General features: G+C 36.6%; 1 protein-coding gene across 2 annotated transcripts in view; it reads right to left on the bottom strand.

Annotated features, from left to right (window-relative positions):
* Nucleotides 1-14,180, bottom strand: part of Nln (neurolysin) — a 108,018-nt gene that overhangs the window by 14,609 nt on the left and 79,229 nt on the right. For both annotated transcript variants that reach the window (XM_027951604.2, XM_071612556.1), the window contains exons 9-11: nucleotides 12,555-12,756; nucleotides 826-1,012; nucleotides 359-487 (exon numbers count right to left, since the gene is read on the bottom strand). In XM_027951604.2, the coding sequence (XP_027807405.2) occupies nucleotides 359-487; nucleotides 826-1,012; nucleotides 12,555-12,756 (518 nt within the window). The remainder of the gene's footprint in view (nucleotides 1-358; nucleotides 488-825; nucleotides 1,013-12,554; nucleotides 12,757-14,180) is intronic.

The following is a 14,180-nucleotide window of genomic DNA, read 5'->3' on the forward strand; positions in this document are numbered from 1 at the left end:
CACCCCTCTGCCAATTTCTTACTGAAAATCAGAGGGAAGTCAGGGTACATACAGGGAAGGAGAAGCCAGACCGGTGCTGCCAAATGCGAATGGCTCTCTCAGCTCCTGGGTGGAGGCCAATTGCTCATGCCTGATTACACTAAAATGCTGTGAATCTGGAGCCACCTTTCCTTTGAGCACATCTGGACAGGGTAACTCACAGGGACACAGTATGCTCATCTGAAAGTCATGGCCTGATTATTATAGAAATAAATAAATTTAGCTTTTTTTGAATAACTTCACCTCCCCTGCAGTGTGAGGAGTATGCCCTACACTTCCTTCACAAGCAAAATAAACTCAAGTTACAGGATTTACATACCTGGAGTAGCTGCAACACCTAGAATTTCTGTGCAATATTTGGCATATTCGCTTGCGGCGTCCAGCGATGTATTGGTATGGAGGGACTGATCAACTTTGCTCAAAACAATTTGGCGGAGGGTCAGAAGACCTAGATGTAAGAATGTTTAACCATATTTTGGAAAAGAGAGAACTATGTGTTCTAACATTACAAGATCTGAGATTTCAAACACTGATTCCAGTAGTACATATCATCAAATGGACCAAGATATCTTAATGAATTTAAGATTTAAAAGGAGATTGTTTCCCCCGCCCCAGATAATCCCATGATTTCCTCTTCCAATATATTTAGAGTTCTCTCTCTGCATATTAGCACCCTCAGGATACCATCAATATAAAAGGGAACATAAGTCCTACAGAAGAAGAGGCCAAGAATTCTACATTAAGCTATTCTCATTTATTTTCCTTTTCTAAAATAACAACTCATACCTGTGTTGACCAGTCTAGAAGCAACAAGCTTTTCAAGCAGATCATCTGTAATAGGGCTTCCGTCTTTATAATGTTTTGACAATCTTCGGAGGGAATCAATGTCCCACACCCAATTTTCAAGCATTTGTGATGGTACCTCTACAAAGTCAGTTTCCACATTTGTTCCACTAAATCGTGCAAACTCAGTCTAGAATGCAAACAGAGGTACTTTGTAAAGCCTAGCATAAAAACTACATATGCAATGAATTATAATTAAGGAACACTAAAACTTAAGGCAAAATCAGAGCCAACTGTGTTTGTGAATGAAGTGTTGAAATAACCTCAAACTGAAGTAAAAATACAGTAGCCAAACAACATGAAAAACAGCCTCTGAATACTCCATATTAAAGTATTATTCCATTCGTTTGAACTATAGACAAACTTGGAACAATCACTAGGAAATCCTAAGCAGGAAAAAAAAAATAGGTCTAAGTTAAAAGCAAACGTTAAATTTTGAAAATAAAACTATAGTTTCAAAGAATTTTCCATTAAAAATAAAGATATCATAAGACAAGTAATCTCCTTAGCTCCTTGTGTAAACATAAGTTGCTTACTTGTGTTTACTCAATACATGCCTTTCTGGGGAACTCATCACTCTACTGTTAGCTAACTCAAGCTTAAGTCATTAAAGAGTTAAGTTACAACATTCTCGACTGACACTGTGTGTGTGTATGTGTGTGTGTGTGTGTGATGCTTTGTGTCCTACCCTTGAAATCAGTGGTTCTAAGATAATCATGTTGTGGACAGCCTGACTGGGACCTCTCAGGATGGGCAGAAGATGATACCTCAAAATAAGAAGTTACTTCAGTGGGAGATAGTATGTAAATTAGTTGGCAGTGGGGTGAGTTAAATGCTGTTAAGAAAACAGAAAGAATATATTCAAAAGTCAAAGTACCCATTGTAAAAATATAAGGCCTGGGCTAAGAGCTTAAAAATAAAAATGTTTAAAAGAGTTTTAAAAAACTTAGTTTAATAAATACTTGAATCAGAGGTCATAAAAGCTCTCAAGCACAAAGATGGAGCTGTACTGGAACAGGCTAGCCCCCCCCCCCCTTTGTTTTTATTTATTTTTTCAGGCTAGCGTGTCCTTCACACTGTCTACAGCACACTTGTAAAACTGTCACTGGCAGAGAAAGACAGCATTGCCATGAGTGGGTCATCGGTAGAGTGGGGGTCTGTCATTCTGCGCATCTTCTCCCGAACCTCTATCTCACTTTCCCTTTCATGTCTTATATTTCAACCTTCTTTCCCAGACTTCATCATCCCTGGGGCTCTACATGGGGGGACAAGAAGAGGGACCTAAGCACTGAGAAGGCAGCAGATGGGATTCCAAATCAGCAGCAAACAACCATTCTGCTTTTGGCCCAGGGCAGAAGCACAGATGTCAGAACGCCATCACACATTCTGCCTTCCCCTCTTTATGCAAAAACACGTTTTGCTTGACTTCCTATTATAATTGTGCTGATTCTAGATATGAAGAGCTGCAAATACTGGAGGGCTAAGGGAAACTAAATTCACTAGGCTCTGGAACTAGGCCACCTCTGTTGAGGACATTCCAATAAAAAATGCTTACAGGGACAGAGGCAAGGGTCCCTAGAAATGGAGTACTTTGCCTCATTCTGGTATTCTAAGATTATACCCTATATTACAGATAAAATGATGTTATACAATAATTATTACAACCAACATGCATTGAGACTTTACTAAGTTGGGCATTAGGTTAGGCTCTTTACATGGATTATCTGATGTAAATCCCCAAACAACTGTATGAAGCAGTACCATTATCTTCATTTTTGAGATAAGGCAACTGAGGTACATAGACATTAACAGCAGAACAAGGCTTTGAAATAGGTGATTTGACTCCATAACCTATAATATTTACCACAAATGCTACAGTGCATCTCTCTCTTAGGGAAAAGTGGAAAGAGAAGTGTTAAATTAAAATATGCAAAATGACTAAGTCCTCTTAGAAGAGATCTAAAACAGAAAAGTCTAACATCAAACTTCCCCCTTATATGAAGAATTAAAGTGAAGTTTCAGTGGGCTTCTTTCGAACACTGGAAGACTTCTGAAAGATCAAACATAAGACTGAGACATAGAAGCCAGCCTTCATACCCCAGGCATATACCCTGAGAGCTGGGATTCTGCACTACTAACTGCATAATTTTATACATTTATTAAGATAGGTACTAACAGAGCAAATAATGGTAAATCACACCATAGGTTATCACCATACAGTATGACAAAACCATAAACTTTATATACCCTGCTTGTGGGAATATTTTTCAGTCAAATCAACCCCAAATAACAACAAAAGTGTGTGTCTGTGTGGTGTATTGGGGGGATGCTATTCAGTATCCAGAAAAATGCAAACAAATGAGTAACTTATGAGTTAGAGTCAAAATTGGATAAAATAGGAATCAATACAGTTATGCTGCACAGAGTAGAGAGGGCTTATTCTACCCTGAAGTCTTGTTGTTATGTGTGTGTGTTGGGGGGGGGGGCACAGCTGATGAATGAATAGATCAACAATGTCTTCTAAAGAACAAAAGGAAATGTTTGCAAGGAGTAAGAGCTAAAAATAGCCCTACTGCTTACTAATTTCCCAAAAGTCAGTCATGGTGTTTCTCTCTGAGCCCTTTGGGCAACATCATCTGAATAGTTTTCAAATGAGGAGGACAAAGAACCTAAAGAATTCAAAGGCTCAATTTGTAGCAAACAACTAAATTCTCAAGACAAAGACATCCACAGTCAGACATTGTGTATGTCCACACAGAAAGCAAGATTTGGGATCTAGTAGTCTGATGGGGCCTGAAGTCAAAACAGCTAAAAACCAGTTTTTAAGTTATAATTTAAATAACTTTAACAGCTACTTTATATAGGCGGGATGTGGTGACATACTCCTGTAATCCCAATGATTTGAGAGGCTGAGGCCCAAGGATTGCAAATTTGAGGGCAGCCTCAGCAACATAGTGAGATTCTGTTTTAAAATAAAAAGAGCTGTGGATGTAGTTCAGTGGTAAAGCTCCCCTGGGTACAATTCTCCATACCTCCCTGTACCCCACCCCCCAAAAAGGTACTTTTCAGTAGGATCAATTTGAAGGTGTTGAAAATAGTTTATGGGCCATGATAGCTATTGATACTAAAATACCTCCTAGATAAAACTGAATAATTTATAAAGAAAAAACAAAACAACAACAAATCCCTCTCCCAAAGTAACCCAACTACAAATGATTTTGCAGATGATACTTCAACAAGTTTTAGAACACATCTGGTGCAGGAAATGCCTTCAAAATTAAAGCCTAGAAAACAAAGTAAACTTAGATTCCTGTTTGGTTAGAAGTTTTTTTTTTTTCTTCCCCTAATATTTTTAGTTGTAGATGGATACAATAACCTGTGTTTTGTTTATTTAGTTTTTTATGTGGTGCTGGGGATTCAATCCAATGCCCCTCCATGTGCTTGGCAAGCACTCTACCATTGAGCCACAATCCCAGCCCTGGATAGAAGTTCCTAAGAGGAAGAAAATTGTCTAGGCATGAGATTTTTCTTTATTATCTTTTAAATGGACAATAAGATGCCAAAAATATATTCCACTTCAGACTTTTAAACAGATGACTTGAGGCCACAGATTAACCTGTCAATTTATACTCTGCACTGAGAGCTGGAGCAAAATGACAGAAACTGAACTAAAATAAAAAGTCACGTGAACTTTTACTGTATTTAAAGGCCAAAGTATTGCAAGTTATTGTCCCAATAAAGAGACTGGTTGCTTTTAGTGGCTCCAACTAAGTATTATTTTCATGATAGCAAATCCCAACTCAAAGAAAAGGCGACTGCTGAAATCAGTAAGTGTACTGTGTTCAGGAAAAAGGACAGGCCTCAAAAGAACTGACTGTGGCTGTCTGATCCACTACTGATTTAGTAGCAGTCATTCCATATCCTCATCTGTTTGATCTACCCCTAAAATTCAGGCATAATGGAGAAATTAATGTAAGAGAGCAAGAACTGGGGGTGGGGGGGGAAGGCTACTATCTACTAGACTTTGCCATAAATAGATGGTTAAAAAATCAGTTACAGTTGGGTGCATTGGTGCAAACGTATAATCCCAGTGGTTTGGGAGGCTGACAGAAAGTTGCAAGTTCAAGGCCAGTCTCTGCAATTTAGCAATGCCCTAGCAACTTAGTGAGACTCTGTCTCAAAATAAAAAATAAAAAGGGCTGGGAATGTGGCTCAGTAGTAAATTGCCCCTAGGTTAAATCTCCAATACCATCTCCTCCCACAAAAATCACAATTTTAACTTCATACATATCTAGCAATCACTGAAAGTAATAGTAGTAATAAAGAGTTTATGAGGGCTGAGGTTGTGGCTCAGTGGTAGAGCGCTTGCCTAGCATGTGTGAGGCACTGGGTTCAAGTCTCAGCACCACATATAGATTAATAAATAAATAAAGGTCCATCAACAACTAAAAAATATTTTTTTAAAAAGAGGATATGAATAACACTTTAGCTTTATTATTACTCTTCACAACAGCCCTGCTGTTCAACAGGTCAGTTTCCCACCACCATTTAAAGGATATATGAACAGATAATTTGGAGAAATCTTGAATACTACAAATTAAATTCACAGGCTTGTCTCCAAACTAGTTATACCTTCCTAACTAAGCACTTCTTATTTAAATTGCTCCTTTTTAAAGATAATGCTAAGTGAAGTTAGCCAATCCCAAAAAACCAAATGCCAAATGTTTTCTTTGATATAAGGAAGCTGATTCATAGTGGGATAGGGAGAGGGAACATAGGGTTGGAGGAGAAGGAAGGGGGCATGGGGTTAGAAATGATGGTGGAAAGTGATGATCATTATTATCCAAAGTACATGTATAAAAAAAAAAAACAAAGTACATGTATGAAGACACGAATTGGTGTGAAAATACTTTATATACAACCAGAGATATGAAAAATGGTGCTCTATATGTGTAATAAGAATTGTAATGCATTCCACTGTCATATATAAATAAAAGAAAAAAATAAATTGCTTCTTTTTAGATGAAAATCAATAAAAGTACTTTTTCCAATTCAAATGCTAAGAAGGTTAGGGAGTGTACCTTTTCCTAGCACATACACAAAAAATAGGAGGTGCTCAATAAACACTTGTGAAGTGAATGAAACTATGGGAAAAATGCTTCCCAAACTGAAACAACTCTCAGATAGTTTCTCTTACTCTCATGACCTGCCCTCAGCCTCCAGCCTAAAATCACCTCTCTACTACTCAGTCTTCTTTGAATACTTAACATTTAATCTTTGTCATTTTACTTAACAATATCATGCTTTTCATTTTTAAAATTTTTGCATTTTATGGCCTCAAGCTAAACTCGAAACATTCCAGATACAGTTACTTTTCTTTTTTTTTGAACTCTAGCCTACAATACAGTCACAGCAATTAATCAATGATTCTGCTTTACCCCAAGGGATAGTAGCTAGAACCTTACTCTTGCTAGGCAAGTGCTCTACCACTGAGCTACATTCTCAGCCCTTTTCAATTTTTAAAAATTTTTTATTTTGAGACAGAGTCTTGTTAAGTTGTTGAGACTGGCCTTGAACTTGTGATCCTCCTGCCTCAGTCTCCGAGTAGCTGGGATTACAGGTGTGTGCCATTACATCTGGCAACTGAACAACTGAACATTTTTCTAAAATATACTTTTCTAATTATTTAAAAAAACAATACACGTAGAAAATGCAATAAGCAAATAATAGAAATAAGCATATTCCCAAATAGAAATAAATATTATGTAGATTCACATTTTGGTTTCTAATGTTAGTTATTAGCATTTATTCTATGTATACATAAATGTTGTGCTTGTATATATATAAAATAACAAATAAAATTGAGGAAAAGATTCTGAAAGAAAGCATGTCTGACGTTAAAAAGTCATAAACTGTGACTGTGTGAAGGAGCTGGACCTAGGGTGGTAAGGCCACTGCAGATGCCACAAGATTGCTGATAAGCAGCTTACTTTACCTCAACTTCTATGTCAACCTACACAGTGAGAAACTAGATAAAACAATTCTTTGCATATTATTATTAGAATACCATTTAATAATGAAGGAGAAAGAAGACCAACCAACAGGAGTATATACACAGGAGACTCAATTCAGACCATGTGCAACAGTGCTGCCTCTAGTGCACAGAATGAGAATGACAAGAACAGGAAAATGGAGAAAATAATAGTACTTGCTTCAGAAAGTACCGCGAGGATAAAATGAATGAATGGATTCAAAGCACTGTGCACACTGCCTGGCACACAGTCCATGCTCGGTATTCTTGGCTTTCATTCTTGGCCTCTCAGTCTGCCTGTTCAGGTATGACCATGCTTGTCTTTGGCTTCTTCCAAGTATTTACTCCTTAGTGTTAATGTTAATGTATTTCTCTACATCTAATCCTAATCCTTCACCATTCCCAATACTCTAAACTGCTCATTTCTGATCTTGCTTCAGGAATCAGACTTCTAAGTAGGGAGTAATCATCAAGACAAACCAAACACAGCTACAGCCCTGACGGTTTCCAATCACCTTCCTCAGGTCTTCTTTGGACACCCACTGAACTGCTTCATAGAACTGCCTCATGAAATTTTTCCCCCAATTTTAATCCCCAAAGGATTGAATTATACATAAGCATGATTATAAGAATACTTCAAAATAAATTTTTTTAAGAGAATACTTCAAATACTTATGCTTTTCTAAGTACTTTTCCACATATTTATTTAATTTCCCCCAAAATGAAGTAAGTAGATAAGAAAATCACTGTTGTTCCATTTTATGAATAAGAAAAATAAGATGGTCAAAGTGGTCAGATAACTTGCCAAAAGTTATACAGGTAGACCCACAAAGTACAGATGCTTTTAAATCTAGTATTCTTTCTTTCTTCTCTTCCTTTTTTTTTTTTGCACTGAGAATTGGGTACTGTACTACTGAGCTACATCCCCAGTCCTTTTTATTTTTTATTTTGAGACAGGATCTTGCTAAATTGCTCAGGTGACCTTGAACTTGTGATCCTCCTGCCTCAACCTCCAGAGTAGCGGGACTACTGGTACGCGACACCATGGGAGGCTAATCCAGTGTTCTTGTCATAACACCAGTGTGCCCCTCTGAATAATACCATTTAAGCTCGCCTCACATGTGCGAAGCCCTGGGTTCGATCCTCAGCACCACATAAAAATAAATAAAATAAAGGTATTGTGTCCAACTACAACTAAAACAAACAAACAAAAAACCACCAAGATGCACTATTAGTCTTTTGATCAAGCTTATAGATTATTTCAAATCACATAATTCCAAGTTTTTCTGATGGTTTGTCCCTCTCATGTTTAGTTAAGAAGCCTAAAGTTTCCTTAAAAAAATTATCTTTACAGTTCAAAACTCATTATGTTGTTTTTCAAAAAACATAGTACTGGGGATTGAACCCACAGCCTTTATTCATGCTAGGAAAACACTCTACGACTGAACTATATCCCCAACGCTTTTTTTTTTTTTTTTTTCCTTTTAATTCTATTCCAAGACAGGGTCTACCTAAATTGCCCAGGCTGACCTTGAACTTGTAATCCTCTTTCCTCAGCCTATCTCAGCCTCCTGAATTCCTGGGATTACAGGCATGCTCATTACTGCTCTTAATGCACAACCTAACAAAGGCACCACAATGGACATTAGTAAAGGCATTTTCTTCTATTCTACAGAAGTTCCAAAGGCCAGTGATTACTGAGAGCCCAAACCACAATAAAATCAGGAAATAGGAACAGATACCTGTGATATCTCCTCTTGGTTGTTATCTTCAAAATTACCCACCTTGCAGTGTAAACTCAAGAAAATATGAATGAAACTCAACTCCTGAAAAATGAGCTAGCAGACACATTGAACTAGCGTATCTGCATGTTTGAAAACTGGACGTTCCTGCTAACATATTTAAATATTGCTGTGACAAACTCAAATGATTTCTTCTGGTCATTACATCTGTCACAGTGGAGAACTCAGATGGTGAACTACCATGTCCTAAAACTGATGTACTGAATACATATGGCAAATTTATTATTCACTATACATTTATCAGATGTCAGCAGTATTATTGAACATAAAAATTATGGTTTTTCTTATTCATTACCATCCATTTTGTCAGAACAAAAGGTTTTAAACTTATTATTTAAGCTGTCAATATATGGATCTGTGCCTACAAAAAACCAAAGTAGTGATCATTGACTCTAAATAAGATTACTAAAAAGTTCTTAAAATATTACATGACATTTAAAAGAATGAATAGACAAAAAGATTTTTCAAAGATAATCTCATGAAGAGATGACCAAGCAAAGGATTGTACCAAACACTATTCATCATATGACACAAACTGTGCTCATGGATGAGATTCGGCAAAACTTCCAGAATTGAATACAGTCTACTGTTTCAAGTGAAAGACACCAAACTGGTGAACATGATGTATATTATGACATTTGGGCTATTTGACACATGAGTGAACATAATAATGTCATAATATCAAATTAAAAATATTTTCCAGCATTAAAGTAGGTATCTCAAAGGATCAAAATAATGTAAGAAGCTGGTCGCAGTGGCGACCTGTAATCCCAGCAACTTGAGAGACTAAGGCAGGAAGATGCAAGTTCAAGGCTAGCCTTACTAAGACCCTGTCTAAAAATAAAAAAATAAAGAAAGAAAGATGGATGGGAGTATAGCTCAGTGGTAGAGCACTTCTGAGGTAAATCCCCAGCATCCCCCCACACACCATACACACAAAAGAGGGAAAAAATAATGTAAGAAATAATGAGAATTGTGGAGAACTGTACCATGAATACCTGGTAAGCATATGATACTAAGATAAGAGAACTATGCCTGCAAAAAGAACAATCATCAAAAGCAATAAAAAATCCTGTTTGAAGAATACTATATATTTTAATGAATGTGATTAAGACACCAAATTACTTCCTTGTGAAACTTCTAGCCAATAATCAATATCCAGAAGGAGACTGTTATATGTCAGGAGTTCTTAACTTTGGAGTCATTATAGTCTGGATATCAAGGGGTCCATGAGCCTTTAGAACACCGTGTATAATTCTGGGTACTTGAGGGTGTTTGCATTTTTGTAGAAGGGGTACTCATGGCTTAAATCAGATTTTCATAGGGTCTTCAAATCCAAAACAGGGAGGATCCATCTTTTTAAAAGCACACCATTATATGTGTACTAATAAATAATTGGATCTTAGCTAATCTAGCTAATATACCATGAGTCTAAAATTTAGAAGTTTTGATGTTTCATAAAAGTATTTTAGACAATGAAACCTGGAGTTATCAGAATTAAAGGAAATGTCAAGCCACACAATGGACACTGATAGAAGTTCCATATGATAACTATTTCTGAAACTCCAGTGCCATGATAATAGACTTTAAAATTATCTATGCAAGAAGGTTTAGATTATACTGAAAGTTTTCCTGGGTTAAAGAGAGGGTAAAATTGGCTATATCAGGACTTATTTTTCTGGATAGACCTCTATCCTATTCTCTTCCACTTATTTAAATTATAATATTGTTGTTTGTTTGCTTGGTGCTGGGGATGAGTGGTAAGCACATAGTCTACCACTGTACTATACCTCAGCCCTGCTTTTTAAATAAAAGATGAAAGCACTAATATATAAAGATAAGATGTTGAGAGAACTAAATCATTTCAAATAGAAGTGATGGTATTTGGGAAATGATGAATACTTGATTATTACAATACATAGGGGTTGTTCTGTGGGCTAAGGATACAGAATGCCCAAAGCTGATCCCACACAGGCCAGGAGAACAAAACAAACAAGATATTCCATTTTCTGCTTGTTATTCAAGTTTCCCTGCCAGTGATTCATAAAAACAAAAAACTGTTAACTAGGCAAGCCTCAAAACTAACTCTACTGTACACATTAAAATATATATATATATATATATATATCTGTAGTTGGGCACAATACCTTTATTTTATTTATTTTTATGTGGTGCTGAGGATCGAACCCAGTGCCTCACACGTGCTAGGTGAGTGCTCTACCACTGAGCCACAATCCTAGCCCCTCCACTGTACACATTTTGAAAAGCATTTTTTACACAATTTAAATTTCCAAGAGTACAAATACTAGGATCCACCGTGTAAATCCAAGTTATATTACTTTCTTTCTTAGGAGTTTCCAAGGAGGTGTTTGTCATAGAAAATTATGTCATGTTACCATAGGCAACATCATTCTTGGACTTATGCAGATAACACAAAATACTTCTGTCTATAGTTGTTGCTGCTCCATTCAGGGTTTATTTACATGAGTCTTCCAATACTTTAGTATGTTTTACTGCATAGTCACACCCAAGCATTAACTGTTGGAAAACAAAAATATTATTATTTTTTGTGTTCATGAGGAGGACATTGTACTATGATTTAGGAAGACTCCCTGTATAGAGAATGATTATTAGAGAAAATCTAGTAAAATTCCAATAAAACATGGTATTAGGAATACTGTGACAATACTGTCTTCTTAGTTGTGATAGATGTACTGCAGTAAGGCAACATGTTTAAGGGGAAACAGGAAGAAGTACATAGACAATTTTTGTAACGTTTTTGTAAATTTAGAACTATTATAAGCTGGGTGTGGTGGTATGCTCCTGTAATCCCAGCAACTGGTGAGGCTAAGGCAGGAGGTTTGCAAGATCAAGGCCAGTCTCAGCAATTTACTGAGGCTCTAAGCAATAAAATAAAAATAAAAAGGGCTGGGGATGTGGCTCAGTGGTTAAGCACCCCTGGGTTCAATTTCCAGTACCAATAAATAAATAAATAAATAATAAATAAATAAATGATTGTAGTAAAAAAGTTATCTTAAAAAGTTTATTTTTATAGACACAGATTCCAAATTTAGACAACTGTCCCTCCATTTCTGCTAATATCAGTGTATTTAAACTATTAGGCTAAATATCTGACCAAAGATTTTTCATGTTAATAATAGTTAAACATTAGCAAGTTCAGAAGGCTCTAACCAGAATAGCTTGAGCTTAGTTAAATGGACTGTATTGCAAAGTTGATCATAAGTATACTTTATTATTATTATAATTATTATTGCTAGAGATGAAACCCAGGCCTAGAGATAAATGCACTTTTCTTTTTTTGAAATAAATGTACTTTTCATTTTCAGCAGTAAAGAAATTAGTTTTAATCCATTGCACGTACACAAATGTTTCCTGGAAAATTCTCTGCATGGTTTTAGCATATTGTCTATGATTCAAATTTGAGGCTAATAAGGGAGCTGTTACAAACATTTATTATTAGGACAGGAGTAAAGGGGCCTGAGAGGACTAAAAGCCATCAAACTGAAAAAACCGTTAATAAGCAGAAGGGACAGATTATAGCACAATTTATCTGTGAGGTTTACAGCAAATTCCTACAGAGAAGAAAAAACTTAAAAGAAAAGAGCACAGTATTTGTAACACTTCCTAATGATGGTCGTCTTTCTTTCTCCACAGTGGGTATTCACAAAGCTCTTTCATTGGTGGATTAACCTCTGAGAAAAATTAGGTTGTGAAAGAGGGCGTGATAAGGGAAACTGTGTTTTTACAGGCCTACGAAATTCTTGCACATGTTTATATTATTACAGCAACTAATTGACTAGAAAAAAGAAATTACTCACCTGTGCACAGATCTGATGCATGACATGACCAAATTCATGGAAGTAAGTCCTCACCTCATCATGCCTCAGGAGAGAGGGGCGACCTGCTACTGGCTGTGAGAAGTTTACCACAAGGGCAGCCACAGACATCATCCGGTTCCCATCAGGGAGAAGGCAGCCAGGTTGAAGACCAAAGCATGCTGCATGATTGTATTTTCCTTCCCTGGGAACCACAGACACACAGAGGTGAGGAATGAAAGCTTTTCTAGCAACAGTATTGGTGTGGCCTCCTCCAGTCATTAAGCCATATTCAACAGAAGAAAACACTTGCAAACCCTGAATTCACTTTTTAGAAAGCAGGCTGTTTTGCTAAAATGAAAAAAATGAAAACCAAGCAAACAATAACCCCATTATCACTTTGGGTGATTATATTACTAAGATTTCTTTTGTTGAAAAATCTCATATACGAAGAATGTAAACTACACCTAGTAGGCAGTAAATGTCCTCCCCCCCCACCCAATACTAGGGATTGAACCAATGTTAGTCAAGTGCTCTATTACTGAGCGATATCCACTGTCCTGTCCAAGTTATTTTAATAAGCCCCTACTTTTCTTCTTCAGATACAGACACTAAACATTACATAATATTGAAGCAAATTTAAAATAAAAGATACAATTTGACTGACTAGGTAGTTTTCTTCCTTCTAACTAAAATTGCTAAAATACTAACCTCCAGAAAAAAAGGTTTTTCCTTTTGTTTGAGGAGGAAAGACTCAGTAGTCACAATTAAATGAGCTTCTTTTATAAACAAGATAGGGCTTTTTGGAAATAGAGTGCTTTTAATTAGCCTGGGAAAAAGTATAAATTATACTATGAGGTCATTTATTCTTGGAGTGATGATGGTCTCTCCCAAAGCTAAATGCCATTAAACCACAGTCTAAGTGTAGGTTTTTTTCTTTTTTGCTGGTGGGAAAGTGAGAAGAATAGCATTCAGGTTTGGAGAGCTTTTTTGTTTTTATTTTTTAGTTGTTGTCATCTATCTATCTATCTATCTATCTATCTATCTATCTATCTATCTATCTATCTATGGTTCTGAGAATCAAACCCAGTGCCTCACACATGCCAGGCAAGCGTTCTACCACTGAGCCATACATGACTCCAGCCCAGTTTTATTTTTTTATTTGTATTTTTTTCTCTGTACTATATTTTCTTAGTGACTCTTATTTCCTTTCCCCCCACCCTGTACCCACTGCTGATGCCATGCAAATTAAAACAAACAACAACAAAAAAGTTTCCCAGCTTCCTAGTTAGACATACAGCTGGAAAGGACTGTTGTTTGTACAACAACAATGACAGGCTGGACAATCTGCAAATCCCAGCTTTTCTTGAACCCTTCAGAGAAATGAGGTTGAAGGGCAACCAACTAACCCACAATCTAGGACTGGTGCCTCCAAGGAGAGAGGAAGACAGCAAACTTTTTTTTTTTTTAACCTAGGATAGACACTGAAGATATTAGTAAGAGGAAGTTTTAGCAAATTGCCAAAGGTTGATGGTAGGTCAGCCTCAATAGGGAACTACTAGAGACAAGGGAAATTTTGCATCCATTTGCAAGACTTCTCCAAGACCTCAATGAGTGCACACAGAAGAG

The sequence above is a fragment of the Marmota flaviventris genome, chromosome 5, assembly GCF_047511675.1.
Source record: "Marmota flaviventris isolate mMarFla1 chromosome 5, mMarFla1.hap1, whole genome shotgun sequence".
Classification (NCBI taxonomy): domain Eukaryota; kingdom Metazoa; phylum Chordata; class Mammalia; order Rodentia; family Sciuridae; genus Marmota; species Marmota flaviventris.